Raw genomic sequence first — 18,568 nt, forward strand, 5'->3', positions numbered from 1 at the left:
ATCAACACAGAACAACACAGAGTATGTAGCTTCATATTATTTTGTATTGCTGTATAATGTATTGCTGGGATTTGTAGTCCTCTCTAGCTGGTCTCATCACTCCCTCCCCTGGCTGCCTCTCCTCTATATTAAAAAAAAAAAAAATTGCCGCGTGCGGCGCTAGAGTGTTCGGGTTTCACTTGAAGAAAAGGTGGCAACCCTAGGTTGTCACCAAGAACAGAAAGTGAGGGGAAATCTCTTAAACGGAGCCCCAGACCAGTTTTCAGTATAGATACACTTTAAACCTTTTTTTTTTCTAAGGAATATGCCTATAATTCTCTCCAAAGGATCTTGAAGTCAACAGCTGAAACTATGAAGAAATAAACTTGGTTTAATATCAATGGATTACAGCTGTAGAGGAACAGTTAGGCTTTATTGAATTATATTTTACATAATAGCTTTTCAGTTGTATGTTCCAAAACTATAGCTCCCAGCTGCAGGGCTTTAGCTACTATGGGGCGAGTGAGGCACTAGCCTCAGGTGCAGCTGAGAGGGGGCGTAGCCAGGGCCGGCCTGGCTGCGCCCCATTTGTCCCTGTTGCCATGGCGAGCACAGGGCACCACTGGCAACAGGAGCACCAGGCGGCCAACACAGCAGCACGGCGGCTTGGCAGGGAGAAGAGGAGCGGCAATGAAAAATGTTTTCTTTAGTCTCGTCAAACGAAACAAATTTTTATGCCATTTTGGATTTGGCCACATGCGCACTCTGCGCATGCGCACCGCCTTCCTGGAGGCGGGGCGCATGATGTCACATACCGCTCACGTCGTCTGTTGGGGGGCACCATTTTCTGTTCTTGCCTCGGGCGCAAAAGGAGCTAGCTACGGCTCTGCCCAGCTGTCCTTGATTTGGAGGGATTGTCACTCTTTTGAAACCTAATCCATTTGTCCTCCTTTCCTCCTCAATTGTCCTTCCTTGTGGTCTGAAGTACAGACCTCTATAAAAATGTATTATTTATTGACCAGAAGAATGGAAATGCACTAAAATGTTTATCCAGTCTCTAAATTAGTCGATTTGCGATTTTGAAAAGCCAATATGAAGGCTTATTAAATGAGTGGTGATAAATTGTATTGTGGGTTCAAGGAATCATTTTTTTTGCATATTATTTGTTTATTTTCCATGTAACTGGGGGCATGGCAGGGGTGCATCCATTGCCTACTTACTTTGTTCTCAAAGTTGTCCCTCTTTCCCATCTAAGAATGTTGCAAGGTATAACAAAACGTAGAAAGATTTAATTGTCTCCTTTATATTAGTGTGAAATACTTTAGAATTGTTCATAAATGTTCAGAGCTGGCCTGAAGACCACAAATGTTATCTCTCTACTGTCCATCTTCTATACTATTAGTACTGATGGAGATGGAGAACTTTAACTAGCCAAGCATCTTTATAATAAAATTAAGGTCCAACTGTACAGGCATCTCTATGTGTGATCACTTTTGCCCAACAAAGAGTGTGCTTGTGTGGGTTAAATATAACTACAAATTTGGACCAATGATAAAAAGCTTATCAACTTCTGACTCAATTTTATGGAATATCTTGGAAATTTTCTGTCAGTTTCCATCACATAATTTGTGGAAATTGTGATGTGTTTGCCCCATATATATGGTTCGAGGTGAAACACAATAAACCTGGATCTAAAATACTAACGTATAAGGTTAGGTAAGGTAAGGTAACTCAAGAGTACCTGTGTTCACTTCAAACTTCCATTCTTACAAAAACAAAGGCCCATAGTGCAATATTATCCCAACTACCCAATATCAGTGTGAATAATGCTGGGTATATGGCTAGTTTTCTACCACATTTGCAGCCCCATATTAGCCCACATTTACCATTGGAGATGAGATTTAAAGAAATATTCCCTCCACTAATAATCTCATGTAGTATCTGCTGGTACTGCTGTTATCCAAACTTTTAGTTGTTCTGACTGTACAGTAATCACCAACACCACACAACAAGTCAGGAGAAACACGTGGTGTCAGCAAAGGAAACTGGCAAAGGAACTTAACCATGCTTTATTTTTATATGGGGGAGAGTATAGAGGTACTTGGTACTATAGAGGTATAGAGGTGCTATGGTACATACAAAACACCATAAAACTCCACAAAAAGAAAAGTTAATAGTTTTGAGTGGAAATCTCTTTAGATGATGTGTCAAGTTTGAAAGAGTTGGCCCTACCATACAGTTTCCATTAAACATGGCGAGATATGACTACATACCCTGTTTCCCCGAAAATAAGACCTACCCTGAAAGTAAGACCTAGCACTATTTTTCAAGATTCCTGTAATATAAGACCTACCCTGAAAATAAGACCTAGTTCGGCGGTAGCATGTGAGGGGGAACTTGCAGGAGAGATGGTATCAGCCTGCAGGGACATACAGTATTAAGGGGATGACAGGGGACTCCCCCCAGCCAGCGCGGTGACACGGAGCACTCCAGTACCTTTCTTCACAAACTGCTGTCCCCCGAAGACACTGCTTAATGTAATGGTACTGTAATGTGTACCGGTAGATGGTGCCGTACTTTACCACGCTGTCCACTGATGTCCCCACTGCTGCACCGCTGGTACCGCTGTCCCTGGTGGCAAAGGAAGCCGGCGCTGTAGAATGCAAAGCTGCGGAGGGAGCAGAGCCGCATTAGCCGATATTCCTCTAGAGCGCCAGTTACTGTGACAGGCGGAGTGACACCAGATAACTTTAGATTGTTGTAGATTTTGCTGCACATTAAAAAAAAAGACATCCCCTGCAAATAAGACCTAGTGTGGTTTTTGGGGGCAAAAAAAATATAAGACAGTGTCTTATTTTCGGGGAAACACGGTAGAACATGGAATTTCTCAGGTGTATTCTACAGTGTTTCTCTGTGCCCCTATAAATGAATATGCAGATACTCATATCATACACATTCCACCTTTTGTTGGGCATAATGAATATGCGTATACATTTAAACACATTGGGCATGATTTAAAAAGTGTGCTAAAATGATCTTCCTATAGCAACCAATAAACTTTCAACTGTAATTTTTACAGTCCAGGATTGAGTATAAACATTATTTAATCCATCTAAACAGAAGTTGTGCAGGCCCAGTCTAGCCAAGTTATGTAACTCTGTCTTTCCATAAACCTACACATATTATAATGGCATGTTTAATTAATAGGTTACATTATTTCACATACACACCTTTATCTACTATATCCATGTCTCGTGACATATAGTCTTCGCACATGTTGAAAGGCAGATCCCTTAGTTCTGTGAGTTGGAAATTTGGGCCAAATAACAATAATACACTACACTCTCTTTTTTTCTTTGTATACTCATTATGTTGACTAGAGACATTAAAACAAGAGGGTACTGTGATAATAATGGAGTAAGTGGACAGGGGAATAGGGATATGATTAGGCACAAAACATTTTTAACATTTAAAGGTATGTGATCTACAGGATACAAAAAACAGATGTAGAGTGGCAATAGCCTACCCTTAGCCTAATGTAAGTAGCAAGAAATAGTTGGAACTGTATAAGGCAAGTTAAAGGGTGGCAAAATCAAAGGGAAGTAAGATATCAAAGTGTTGGTGAATTCATCTATATTAAAACCCCTTAACCCATTAAAAAGAGCTGAAGGCTAAGGCTACATTCACACTAAAAAAGGTTATAATCACCCGTTGCTCTGAGCCGGCTTCTTCTTAGACCCTTCCAGTGTCTCTCCCCCTCCTCTGCAACAGTCTAAGGTCCTGTAAATCATCAACGTCTAAACACAGTGTATAGATTTGAGGATGCTGAGGAAGATTCCAATGTGCTACAGGAGACAGGCTGGAGGGAGCGCTGAGACAGCTGGCCGGCTCAGAGCTTTGGGTGAGTATATTAATGTTATTTTTGTCCCTTGACACAAATGAGCACTCAACCCTTGCAGTGTGGGGGTAGCCCCACTGCAAGGGTTAATCAAAAGTTTTTGTGGAGATCTTCTTTAACTTCTAAATGCACCAAAACACACGTAAACCCAGGTAAATACATGTAAATGCAAGGCACATTAATTGGCTGAAATCTCAGTGGCTACTCCAATGGACTGTTTCAATGGACAAAGGACAGATACATCTAAACGCATAAGCATTTAAACACGCCTAAACACGCACCATTTTGAGCATCTAGAAGCCTAAACAAAGCATCTAGACTGACAGATTTTGCACACAGATCACAGCATAAAAACGCAAGTGGCAAATGTGAATGAGCCTTAAAGCGGAATAACACACAGACAGCTAAATACACACTTTAAATACATATATGTGAACAGCTTTACTAGACAAAGGATTTGCAGTTTTGTTCAGCCAGCCATACCAGACACAACAGCCAGGTCCTGGCCCTCTCTATAGTCTAAGGCTGGATTCACACCTGGGCGTAGCATAGGCACGTTTTTTTAGCACCTTTTCCATTCAGTGAAACGCGCATTTCACTGGCAGTATGATTTAAAAAACAATTTTCCTTTATTTTCTCTATATTTAAATTTTTTTTTTTAAACTTTTAAACTTCCCGCCGGTTCCACCCCCCTGTGACGCGGCTGCTCACAAGGGACGGAACCCGGAAGTCGGCAGCAGCCGGAGGACACAGCAGGGATCGCGGACAAGGTAAGTACTAAGCTGTATTCCGAGTGTGGCTCGGGGTTACTGCTTTGTTAACCCCGAGCCACACTAGGGAATACCAATGGAAACGTGCGGCAAAATGCCCCAAAGAAGCTCCTGTACTTGTTTGGGTGTAGGGCGTTTTTCAGCGCATTTCCACGGGCTGAAATACGCCCAGGTGGGAACCATGCCCATAGGGAAGTATGGGATTTCACTGTTTGAGCGTTTTTCAGCGCTTCGATCAGCGCTGAAAAACTCCCAGGTGTGAACCCAGCCTTAGGGACAATGCAGCAGAACAGTGACTAGGTCATACTTGCGCCCCCTCTTGTAATCATGTTCAGTGTAAAACTAACACTATTGTCTAATTTCAATGTCACGATTACAGGATTCTAGCAAAACCTAGTTATTCTTAATCTTGTATTTAAGGTCAGTTTAGGCTTTGCTTTTATTCTTAACAAGCCGATTCTTACTAAACAGTGTGTTTAGAGAAGATTTAAGCTGGCCAGACACTAAGCATTATTCCTCATTCAGTTTGTGCATATCTGCATTTTAACTGCAGACAAAGAGTAAAAGCAAAGAGGTCATATGCTGATCATACTTTTGTGATCATCCAGTCATGTGAAAGTCAAAACCTTGCTTTCCTTAATATGTCCTGCACATAATTGGGTTTTGAAAGTAAAATTGTTTACTGTATTCATTAAACTAAATGCACATTCAGTTTGTGCCTGCTATTTAAGAAACCCCTTTGCCCTTCAAGGAGTTTAAAGTGGACCTTTCAGTAACTTTACCAGTTTGCATTAGTACAGTCCTGACATGTCACAATATAAAACAGTAGAATTTTTCAGAAAAGCTGTACCTCTTGTCATAAAACAACATCCTTGAGCATCAGCCCTAGACTAGTTGCTACTAGTCTGCTGCAAGCAGGAGGAAGCACTTCCTCAGGCTCCTCTCTTCCATTGATCAGACTGCAAAACTGTACATTTTAAGTAAGCTACAAGGTTAGAGGCTGCAACAAGTTTTGATCACCCAGTTTTTGTTATCTTTATCCTGGAGGTGGGCTGTAAATATGCATATTTCAGGTGTGCTAGCTGTTTGGTTCTTTTGAGTATTGGTGCACGTGTCAAATAGCTGGCAACACATCTGCAGACTTCACTTGAATTACTTTTATTTTTTGTGTGACCTTGTTGTCTATATTAATTATTATTGTTGTCTATAATAATGTGAGTGAACCAAGCAGTCTTATTCAATGCCTTCATAGGGGGCCTTGCTAGCTACATATCACACTAACAGACAGACACCATTCTCTTTAGAAATGCATCTATGGTGCCTGATATGTTATTCATCAACCACAATCTGCAATAGTGTTTCCATATGTTTTAATTATTTACAGCGATACTAATTAACATAATGGTACAGATTGTGCATTGATTATTTTTCATAGTTAGTCCTGCCTTAAGTTGTTTGGAGACTAATAAGACTAGTAAGTACAAAACAATAGTACTAGCCTCATCATGTTCATATTAGGGAGTTTTATATAATCTGCCTAATTTACTGGATTCTTAGGCAGACTCTGTTTGTGGAGTTGGAGCTAAAATCACTTGACAATAATAATATTCTGCAATGTCTTTTCAATTTTTGAAAATACAGCAGTTAGAATTGACCGTTAAAGGCAAACAGCCCTGGGGAGGAAAGTGTCAGAAAGAAGAATGCCTGCTATGTCCATAGTGGTTATTCAAGTTTTTTTGTTTCATGCAGTTGATACATAAGAGAAAAGTGAGCCAAAATGGTTAAATATAATTCATACAGACTAGAAGAAGGGAGCTGATAGAGAAGGTATAAGAAACATAAGGTCTGCTTATCCATGCTGGTTACAGATGTGTAACATCCTGGCCAGTCAAAGATAACTGCAGAAACATAAAAACAAGCAGAGGAAAGAACATTTGTTTTGTTTTGGATAGAGTGAGGAAAGGTTAGCTCCCTTGTTAAGTTTTATTACTTTAAAAAGGATGTGACCATATTGTATATGTAGGGCCATCCAAGGTCAGAAATAGACCACCCTAGCATAGTACTAAACAGAAATAGATAATGCCCCAATAAGGGATATGTAATGGAAGATTCAAAGCAATAATAAAAGAGAATGCCAACAAAGTGTTCTTAACATGCACAAAGGACACACTTAAGGTGCCCATACACTGCACAATTCTCGTACGAGAATTGCAGGAAATCCCGCGATCGTACGAGAATCGTGCAGCGTGAATGAAGACGTGCGACCGTTTCTACTGTACGGTCGCACGTCTTTTGTCTAAGGAGCATGCTAGAAAACCAGCCGAAAATCGTGCGATTTTCGGCTGGTTTGAATGATGCTCGGGAGACAAATGCCAAACGGGCCGGTGTGCCCGGACTGCCCGTTCAGCATTGCGGTCATCGGATGGGCAGATCGTACGTTTTTTAAATTACTTTACAACCATCGCAAGACTAAGGTCTTGCGATGGTTGTAAAGTGTATGGCCACCTTAAGTAGCAATATCGACTTGGTATGAGTATCCACAGCCAGTATACGTAAACATGTAATCTGTAAGTCGCCTGCGATGGAACGCACCCACACCCTCTAAACTTTGAGAGGAATTGATCAAAACTGGAGCCGAGAAAACCCGGTGCAGCTGTCCATGGCAACCAATCAGCACCTATCTTTAATTTTTAACTGAACAAACTGCAGAGAAAGGCTAATTGGTTGCCATGGACAACTGTTCCAGATTCTGTATGCTCCAGTTTTGATAAATCCCCTCCTGTGTATATAAGTTCCTCCTCCATCGTAGTGTATGGTGCAGCAATCGCAACTGTGGCAAAGAACACTCTATACTGGGTATACAGGTATAGAGTGTTCTTTGCCACAGTTTCAATTGGTGCATCCGGTATACATGTATAGAGTGTTCTTAGCCAGAGTTGCAATTGTTGCACCAGCTATACAGGTAAAAAAATTTTTTTGCCACAGTTGTGATTGGTACACCCAGTATACAGGTATAGAGTGTTCTTTGCCACAGTACCCTATGATTCACCAGGTATACAGGTATAGAGTGTTCTTTGCCACATTTGCGATTGGTGCACCCTGTGTACAGGTATAGAGTGTTTTTTGCCACAGTTGTGATTGGTGCACCACACACTTCGATGAAAAAGGAACTAAGGGTCCCCACACACCTTACGATTATCGTACGATAATCGCGGGAAATCCCGCGATCGTACGATGATCGTAAGGTGTGTGGAAGCCGTGTGACCTCTACTACTGTAAGGTCGCACGACTTTAAACTTACGGACATGTTTGAAAACCCGCCGAGCATCGTACGATGTTCGGCGGGTTTGTGGCATGTCCGTACGATAACAGCCGTACGGGCCGGTGTGCGCAAGCGCACACTGCCCTTCGGCATTGCGGTCATCGGAAGCCCGCCCCTCAAGGGGCGTGGCTTGCGATCATCGCAAGTACGATCTGCCTATGCAACATGGCAGATCGTACGTTTTTTTAAGTACCTTACAACCATCGCAAGACAAAAGTCTTGCGATGGTTGTAAGGTGTGTGCCCAGCCTTATACATATGCTGGGTGTGGTAGATTGCAGGCAAGTTGTGGATTGTATATTTACTTTTACAAGCTGTGGATACTCACACTGATTGGATTGGGCTAACGACACTTGTTCAACACCATAGTTTGGCTGCACAGTTCATGTCTGTGATATATATGCTAAGCGGACAGAGTTGATTGCACTTTATTGTGGAAGTATCCACATTCTGGCTGAACACCCAATGTTTGGAACATGTATGTATAGTGAATTGTGCTGATTGCACTGTAAGAATGAACATTACACTCTGTCTGCCCATATATATAGTGCTTGTGACCCAGGAAACTATATGGTGGCAATTTGTTTCATATTTTGCATGAATACAATTTGGCACTTACCTAATATTCAACAATGGTAAAGACATCTCATGAATAAAAATGGTTTGTAAAAGTCCAGAAAACAAGCTTTTGGCAAGCCCAGCTATAAATCACAATACTTTGCGGATGATTGGACGACAAGTTGTCGAATTATCAGGTTTCCTAGGGGAAGTTTATTTTAGTCTTTAGTTGTTTTAAACTTTTTTTTTCAGATGGTTTTTGATTTAGTGTGCCCTTTGCGAATGTTAATAAAAATGTTTTTGTATAGGGTCATCCATTGAATATCCCTTATTGGGGCAATTATCTATTTATGTTTTGTGCCGAGGTTTTATTGCTGTCTGTGTCTCCTGTTGAAGGATTTCCTCTCAGGAGTCAAAATCTCTCCACAGTGAAGGGTGATTTCACCTCATTGGGAGATTTTCCTTACCCTACTGTTTTGGTGTCAGCACTCAAACTATAGATTTTTCCACCTTCTGGCTTGGTGCCAGCTATAACTGGAGAGGTTGACTCTCCCCAGTCCCCAATGTGGACACAGACCACAATAAAGACAATCAGAGATTCTAACCCTTCCCTTTTGATTTCCTAAAAATTTCCCTTAGACATGACCTGATTTCCATCTAACCCAACTCTTTTTTGGCCAAATCAGGCAATGTTATCATGTCCGCGGAGTAAGGTAGAAGTCCACTCTATTGGGAGAACATTGATTGTACACTTTGAACAGAGCTCCAACCTCTCCAAGATAAGTAGTGCAAGCAGAATCTGCCTAAGGAGCTCCCTCTCCCCTTTCTCCATTCTCTTCAAATTTATGTGAGAATTAGGTGACAAATGTTGTAGAGAGCCGTTAGATTATGTTTGGACATCCAATTACACTCTGAACAATACAGTAAAACATAGTAAATATATTATTATTGGTGAATGCATGTATTTCAGTTCCTGACAAGTAACAACTAGCTCTAAATCTGAGTATAGAGTTTTGCAGGGGAAGTTTCCCTTAACTTGATAAATATTGTGAAATTTCACTTTGCAAAAAAACCCAATCATGTGCAAAAACAATTTAAAACAGTATTTTTGCTTGCACATGATTGGATGATGAAAGTCTAAACAGCTTTGCTTCGATTACTAAACCAAAGGGGAAACGTCCCCTGCAAAGTAAAAGTTCCCTTGCAAAGTGAACAGCCTGTTTGCCTTTAGTAAATCAACCCCTAATATCTCTCTTATAGGAAATATATGAGGGCTGCTATTGATGACTTCCTTGTTTGGCTGCTATTTTAACCCACTAGTTTCTGAGTCACTCACCCAGAACAACTATGCAGTACAGGAATCAGGTTAAGTTAAGGGCAACCTGTTATTCCCCACTGAATTGGCAAAGCACAGGTCTTTAAGTTTTAGGTCATTGGTACTGACAATGCTTGGGCCTGTTGCAATAGTGCAGAGGACAGTAGTAGGGGAATACTAAAAGCTCAACTACAGTCATTTTTGGATAGTGGTAAATGGTTGATTTCTGTCATCTTTTACTATAGTCTATGTGCAGATTTCCTCAGTTTCTTCCAGAGTAATGGATAAATACATAATGTGCAAGTCATGATAGACCAAGAAAGTAGATCAATACAGCCATTCAACTATCATTTTCAGACATAGGTCAGCAATTGCAGTCTTTATATATCTAAGCACAGGTATTCTTTAAACCTGAGAGAAGATTTAAAGGAGAACTATGACATGAGTGATTTCCACTCACGTCATAGTTCTAAGCCGACTTGTGACAATGAGACTGTCACAGGTCGGCTCAGTAGATCGGGAGGTGAGGGAAAACATACCGGGTTCCCTCACCTCTCGATCCTGTCACGGCTCTCTGCCGTGACAGGGGGAGGGGCTGGATTCCCCTCTCCCCGCTCCGATCTGCCAGCGCTGACTGGCGGAACGGACGGGGGAGGGGGCGTGTACAACTGGCTCTGCCTCTAGATAGGCAGAGCCAGCTGTCACTCACGTAGCTGGGCGGATCCCGTCATCTAAGTCGGGATCCGCTCCAGGTGCGGCGTCTCAGTATACCGCGAGCTGTAGCTCGCGGTATACTGAGCTTAGGGTGACGGGAGGACGCTAGTTTGTGTCCTCCCGTTACCCCAAGGAGAACTATGGGGAAAAACACTGACCCCATAGTTCTCCTTTAATTCTTCCCTACTCTATCCAAAGCTAAAACATAGAAAAAAGTTTTGGCTGGAGTAAGGCTTTAAATTCCAACCTATAGAAAAAAAAAATCAAAATCAATGTGAATTCATAATCTAGTACTGATGTGCTACTTCAGAGATACTTCACCATTTAAATATCGATCAGAGTGGAACCCCCAGTTGGTGACACATGCTGAGCAATATAGAACTACCTTTTTCCTGTTCAGACCTTTCATTACCATTTCTAGCAGAAGTAAGTCTCTAGCACCAACTTTCTGTGCAGCTCTTAGATATCATATGACCAAATGATAAGAGCCACAAAGGAAGCTGATGCTGAAAGATGTAGGTATGTCCTGTAAACCATGGCCTATTGAAGAACCCAGCTCTTACCATGCCCTTGAAAACCTGGTACACTTTGCATGGTTGACTTTCTTAAGCCTAAGAAATCTATTATAAAAAGGGACATTTGGTTGTAGTTGTCCCAAAGCCAAAGGTTCCCAGACCTCCCCTAATAAGGACACTGAATGCTGAGTCTGGATCCAAGTAGTACTGGTTTTGTGTGTATGCAATATGCAGGAAATGTAATCCTCCATGCAGAATTAGAAAGCAACAGAGAATTGATACTCTGCAGATGTTTATGCATAAAAACACAAGTTGAGAATTCAATCCACAACACAGAAATATGGAAGCAATAGAACGCAGTTGTATAAAGAGAAGATCCAACAATTCTGCACCCATCCAGTAAACAATACATAAGAATGTATGGATATCTTGAATGAGGATGAGCACAGACAAGAAGTACATCGAAACAGCTTGACAAGCAATAAAAAAACAAAACAAAAAAACCATTCAAATGTCACTTAATAAACAAAGAATGATAAGAACCACCTGGAGATTTTATATTAACCTTAACATTTCTTATGAACAGCTGCAGTCAAATGTGTTCAAACAAGAGGCATGTTACACAATAAGCAATCTTTTCCATTTATGTCAGATGAATGAAAAATGAGCACAAGTTAAATAAACTATTTAGCTTAACAGTTAACACTTTGACAACAGCAGACATTTGGATCAGAAATACAAACTATCACCTGTTGTTAAAAGTGCCGTATCAGCAAAGGTCACTTTTCACAGAATAGTGGGCAAATATGTACAAGACACCGATCGCAGGTTATAAATTAACCCTATTGTTTCCTGATAAGGGCAGTTTAACCAAGTCGTTATGTAAACAAATGCTTTTCCATCTGGAGGGAATATATGGGAAACGATTCTTCCATATGGCCTTCTGTGTGTGAGGTTGATGGTTGGAAAAAGCAGTGCGGCTCATAGTATAGGGCAGGTGTGTTGTGAGTCAAACAGAATGCAGATGAGAGATTTTGAACTCCAACATCTAAATGCACAGATCAAATACATATATGACAAACATTTTACCTGCCAACTAGTTTCTATTTTTGTACTTTCATTCCTGAGATTTACAAAGCTCAGCCACACAGGGAGAGGCAGTTATTACCTGCTTTCACTGGTGGCTTATCCAGAAGGAAACAACAATTATTGTTCCAAAAGAAACAATTGTTTTTTCCCCGAAGGTTTGTTGATTAGGAGTGTCTGGCTCTATCCATTAGCATGAACAGATTCAGTCAAAAGAAACACTACAAAATACCTTGAAATGGGAAGCCTTTGAAGCTTTTCCATTAGTATTATTACCCTGGGATTCCAGTGCCTACCAAAGTATTGCTTTAGTGTTGTAGATCCAATCAAAATCAATCAGGGTGGGGGACTGTCTTCTATTGTGCACATACGGTAATGGTAAATAAATTTGCAATCAGCTAATTAGTATGACATTGACTTTTGACAGTTGACTTCTTATCTGCGAACTCTACGGAACCATTTGATTGCATTTTGGCTGAAGAGAAATGTTTGCAAGATTCTCGCTGCAAGGTCAGCTACCATGCTTTCAAGAACTGCTCCCGCACAAATGTCATGGACCAAGTTAATTCTGTAAAGTGTAAAGAAGCAGCTGAGGTTCTTTCCCAGAACTCTGTAATGCAATGCAAATGTCAACGACGAATGAAGAAGGAAGAGCATTGTTTGAATATTTACTGGACTCTTCACCCAGACTATGTTTATGGTGAGTCTCTGTTTCACTCAACTTAAGGTTGCTATGCATTGGGTTTTTGTTCATTAGAAATTTAGTTCAGCAACATTTTGATTTTATATTATGGTCATGCACATATTAACCATTTTATTAATATATCAGATAAAATAGTGCAGAAGTCCCTGTTTACCATTAGTTATGGAGCAGCGCTAACAATTGTAAATCAGAAGAAGGCACAACTGTATCAAACATATACATGAGCCAGCATGTGAAGCAGCTTGAATTTCCATTATTAAACAAAAAATGTATTAGTCTGTTAGGCCAGATGTAAAAACATATGTTATAATTCACTTTTAGAGGTACTGTGATGTCAAACCTAAAAAAAACATCTTAACAGATGTTGAGGCAGATAGAAAGACAGATCATAAGCATGTGCCTCTGTATGTGCAGGATTATGGCTACATCCAATATTGTTGCTGCTGATGTGCATCAGGAGTCTTTACATGCAATACTGTTCATCGTATGATTTCTAATGCTTTGAACCCCCTGCCCCTCCCCAAACACAGGCACCAAGCTCCCTAACATTAAGTTAATGCTGTTATCAGGGTAGGGAGACATAAGAGGTGTATTCAATGGCTCCAGCAATAGTAATTTTCCAACAAGGACAATGTATTTATCACCCATTGTTGTCCAAGAGGTTGAAAATGCTACTAATGACTTTGCTGCTGCAGCCAGCCAACATATTGATTTGCTACAGGGTTATCATCTTTGGAACCTCAAGTTTTTGTTGCTGAAAGAAGCTAGGAGAGCTAGAATTACCAATGATATGTTACAGAAATGTCAATCATTGCAAGCCTAGTGAAGGTTTTTGTTGTGACCTGCCCATTACAGTGTTTAGTGATAGTGTCCTCTCTAGTTTACAGAAAAAAAGATGACATTGTTTGTGCTTTAAATTCAGCTTACAGTGTTAAAGGAGAACTACAGGGCAACCTTTTTTGCCCATAGTTCTCCTTATACTGTGTCCTTGAGTGACCCAAGGCTCAGCATATAGCGGGCTATATGCTGAGAGTGCCAAAGCTGGGATGGATCCCGAAAATGCTGTCGAGATCCACCCAGCTGGCTGTTTGGCAGCGTGCTCTGTCTATCTAGAGGCAGAGTCAGCTGTGCACGCCCCCTCCCCGTCCGTGGGGGAGAGTCACCACTCTCTGCAGGGAGAAGAGTGGGAAGTCAGTGATCGGCGGTATGTGTTTGCTGACTTCCCGATCAATAGAGCCGACCTGTGACAGCTTCTTTGTCATAGGTGGGCTTGAATTATTATTATTATTATTATTATTACATAGTATTTATATAGCGCCAACAGTTTGCGCAGCGCTTTACAATATAAGGAAGACATTACAGTTACAATACAATTCAAGACAAGATGGTAAGGAGGGCCCTGCCCCTGAGGGCTTACAATCTAAAATATTATGCGAATTATGGGGATGAGTGACTAGGGATGAGGGACTTCATTTCTGGTATGACCAACAAGTATTTTCTGTACTTGCTAAAAATGTTTTTAGCCTGAGAAATAAAATCCTTTAATTGTTGCAGTTTAACTTACCATCGTGTTTTGTCCACAGTGCCCAGCAGAATAAAGAATGGTGAGATTATAATAAAGTAATGTTTAATTGAAAAAACAACTCTTCTCAACTTAAACCTGTCCACACAATGAATTGCTAATCCTTGAGACAAACAATGTATCACTTCATTTTATCAGCTTATTATTTTCCTTATTGTAGATGCAAATCTGTTTTTTTCTGAGATACTGGAATCAACCACAATCTGATTAACATTCTGCCTAAGAGGAGATACCACAAGATGCCTGCTATTACTTTTATTAGCTACAAAAGCTGCCTTGATTTACTTTTCCTGACATCATGTCTAAGCTCCTTGAATGGCCAACCCCCCCCCCCCCTCCCTGTCCAGTGAGAGTACTCTTGATGGCCACTGGGGCATTCTCAATGAACAGGGAAGGAGATCACTTGGTGATAAAGGTAGATAATGTCAGGCCCCAGTAACAAAGAGAAACTAAAATGTGCCTTCTGCCCTATGGCAGCTCTTTACTGTGCTTCAGGATGAGACCAAGGATCCTGTACGTTGCATGAGCTTATCTATTATAGGTATTATTCTTCGATTTATTGCTATACTTCCACTGTGATTCAGCTGGAGGTGTGGTTTATTTTTTAAATTATGTGTATGACACTCTAAAAAGCAAGGGATTTTCTCCGCTTTAAATCAGCCAAGAAAAGAACCCAGAGAAGTACTATCTATGTAGAAGCTGCTGTAACCTGTAAAGAAAAGTGTTTATATGCCTATCCTTGCCTATGGCTAAACCCATGTATTGAAAACCTACTACTTTTCCGCTCCACAGTCACTGTAAGTAAGCTACACTTCATGGAAGATGGAATACTTGCTTCCTCTCTGGCCATGGTGATTTATTGTGCATTATTATATTAACCTAAACTCATGACAAAATGCCCTCCGCAGATTTAAGCCTGTGCTAAACTTTTGTTTTCTGTACACAGGTTACCTGGATTCATACAACTCTCCATATGTAGATGAGAAAGTAGACAAGAAGGGGGCAGATGAACATGCTCATCTGGCTGCTGGTAGATTTTATCTTTTTCCTTTGTGACATTTTCAATGTATTTGTTCATTTAAATATTTGTAAATATTTTCATCGGGCTTTTCTTCTTCTAATTTAAAATATTTTCATTTACACATAATAACAACCAGGCTTGGTTAGTTATTTTAATCCCAAAAATTTGTAAAGTACTAAAATCACTAAGAACGAATTAGAGTTCACCTAATTTAACTACAATAACTTAAAACTTCATTAATTGCATAAAGGTTACTGAATTTAACACATTATTGCCACTCTGCTATGCATATTCAGTAACCCGGCCATCTTTAAAGTGACACTAAACTCAGAACTTAAATCTTAAAAATGCATCCAAGTACCTTAAATGGTAACAAAAAGGTATCTTATTTGTGTATCACTCAGCGGTAGCTCCTCAAATCATCTCTGAATTCATGCTGACACTTTCCTCCCTTCTGGAGCGTGACTACTTTAACTCCCCATGGTCCCTGTGTGTGTTGTAAAGTAGCCACCGCTCCAAGCTCACTCCTGTGTTGGACTACAACTTAAATACAAATTAGTAAACTAAATGTGAGATTGTAGTCCATCACGCAAGTGATCTTGGAGCGGTGGCTACTTTATAACACACAGGGACAATGGGGAACAAAAGTAGTCACCCTCCAGAAAGAAGGACAGTGTCAACACCAATTCAGAGTTGATTTGAGGATTTACAGATGAGTGATACACAAATAAGATACATTTTTGTTATGAGTTTACGTATTAGAATGCATTTTTCAGATTTAACTCCAGAGATTAGTGTCCCTTTAACTGATCCAACTATGCCAAATAGAAATCTTTTTCATTTACTTGACTTGTTTTTTTTTGGAAATGTTTATTGCTCTTGGCACTTAAATATTTTATTTTATTAATTTGCTCAAAACAAATATAATACAGTACACAGAGGTCCTTTTCATTCTTATATAGTTCACAAAGTTGTCCAGCAGAGCAGTAATTAGGACAGCAATGTATTTGTTAATACAGTCTCTGGTCAAATGATCCAGAGAAATGCCAGGGCTGCCGCACCTGCACATGCTCTGACACACATATACAAGTAACAATGTTAAAATTAATTATTACATATACATATTATAGTAAATTAATAGAACATTTATGCATTTTAAAATACCTGTTGTTGCAGTTTTTGTATTTAGTTTTTTTTTTTTAAATCTTCAATGCTTTTAGCATTGTCTACTTAGTCATCCATAGTGGTCCATAGCAGTTTTCCCTCTTTCTTTCCAGATCGTGCCCAATATAGAGAGACAAATGGTTGCTTGAAGGAAGCAAATATTTGCAGTTCCAACCGCAAGTGCTTCAAATTAAGGAGTGATTATGGAATGCACTGTGCCAGATCCTGTGACCGACATAAATGTCACCATTATCTCAGAGAATTTTTTAAAAAAGTGCCGATGGAATTTACAAAGAGGCTTTTATTTTGCGAGTGCAACCAGGAAAGTAACTGTGCAGAACGCAGACGACAAAATATTGTGCCTAAGTGTTCTTTTGAGGAAAAGGTCAAGAAAAACTGCTTGGAGCTCCGTGACACCTGTCTGAGTAATAATTTATGCAAGTGAGTTTGGTGTTGTCTTAATGAAAAAACTAATTTTATTATAATAACATTGTTTGGGGTTTGCAGCAGTTACAATTGTGACCAAACCCGAAGAGAGCAGGGAACCTAAGCTCCTACACAACTGACTGTCTCTCCTCCCTATCAGATGAGCTCTGAAATCATTACACACATGCTTGTGTATTGCAGAAGCATATATCATCTGTACAGTGTGCAGACACCCCAGGTTCCATTATTGTCTTTGGAGTGCAATAGCACTTGGCTGCAAATCATGTAAACTTCCATAATCCTAGATAGTACATTTACAGGTGCTACTAGGATCAAATCTTATTTCTTTTTCTAAAATCACCCAATTTGTATAATTAAATAACACCTAAACAATTGATACAGTCTTGGAAATTGAACATTGTTCATGGCTTTAAAAGCAAATTCATAAAGGTAATAAGCGGTAGCAACCCAATGCATACATAATTAATTTTAAAAATCTCCAACGGTGCCTTTCCAAAGTATATCTCCACATTTATACATATAGATCGGTATTCGTTTAAAATCAAAAGTTATACAGTTGTCAGGTTGATAGGAAAGGATCAACAATATGATGATTGATGTTGCATTTTGCAGTATTAAAACACTGCTTCTTGAGGACCGGTGATACATAAAGATATTAATAGAAACACAGGGTAAATGATATGTAGACTAAGTGTCAGGATCCTGATCTGAACCCAGGGCCTCTGCTGTGTCTGGCAGTGGCTCTACCTGCTGAGCCACCTTGAAACCTTGGATAGTTTCTTGCCTGCTCTCATGTGTATGTCTATCACCCACTCTGACTGCCTTTAGGCAATCCCTTAAGACTTATCTCTTCAGGGAAGCCTATCCCACCTCAACCTAACCACTGAACTATCACTTTCTCAAGCAATTCATCCCCACACAGCTACACAGGGCCCTCCCTTTTAGATTGTAATCCCTCACAGGAAGGGCCCTCCTTACCATCTTGTCTTGAATTGTATTGTGATTGTAATATCTTCCTTATATTGTAAAGCGCTGTGCAAACTATTGGCGCTATATAAATCCTGTAAAATAATAATAATGTGTAATCCTCAAGTAAACGTAGTTTCTGCTGAACTCTGAACTCCTTGCTTCTACCTTGAACTTAGTATTTAAGCCATGCCTCTGTACTTCCTGTATGCCAGATTATTGTGCTCCTGCCAATATCTTGCTTCCTGCTTCTTCTATGATACAATCCTCTCATACTTCTACCCGTGTACCGACCTTTGGCTGCTGATTCACCGACTACTCTCATCGTCTTCTGCTTCATACTTAATACCTTTGACTACTGACCTTGGCTTGTTCTCTGACTACACTTCTGCCTGCTCCTATACTACTACCTTCTGCTTGTGTACCAAACCCTTACAGAAGGTTACACAGTAACTCTCCTGAACTTATATTAGAAGGGTCCCTCAACCCTCCTTATTAATAAATATCTGTGATCAGCTACTTAGTAACA

General features: G+C 40.2%; 1 protein-coding gene across 1 annotated transcript in view; it reads left to right on the top strand.

The window, feature by feature from the left end:
• LOC108797605 (GDNF family receptor alpha-2-like) overlaps positions 1 to 18,568 on the top strand; it is a 39,923-nt gene that overhangs the window by 11,517 nt on the left and 9,838 nt on the right. Inside the window, exons 2-4 of the mRNA XM_018569228.1 lie at positions 12,584 to 12,856; positions 15,388 to 15,471; positions 16,740 to 17,067. Coding sequence (XP_018424730.1) covers positions 12,584 to 12,856; positions 15,388 to 15,471; positions 16,740 to 17,067 — 685 coding nt within the window. The remainder of the gene's footprint in view (positions 1 to 12,583; positions 12,857 to 15,387; positions 15,472 to 16,739; positions 17,068 to 18,568) is intronic.

The sequence above is a fragment of the Nanorana parkeri genome, unplaced genomic scaffold (genome assembly GCF_000935625.1).
Source record: "Nanorana parkeri isolate BGI_ZX_2015 unplaced genomic scaffold, ASM93562v1 scaffold1306, whole genome shotgun sequence".
Lineage (NCBI taxonomy): Eukaryota > Metazoa > Chordata > Amphibia > Anura > Dicroglossidae > Nanorana > Nanorana parkeri.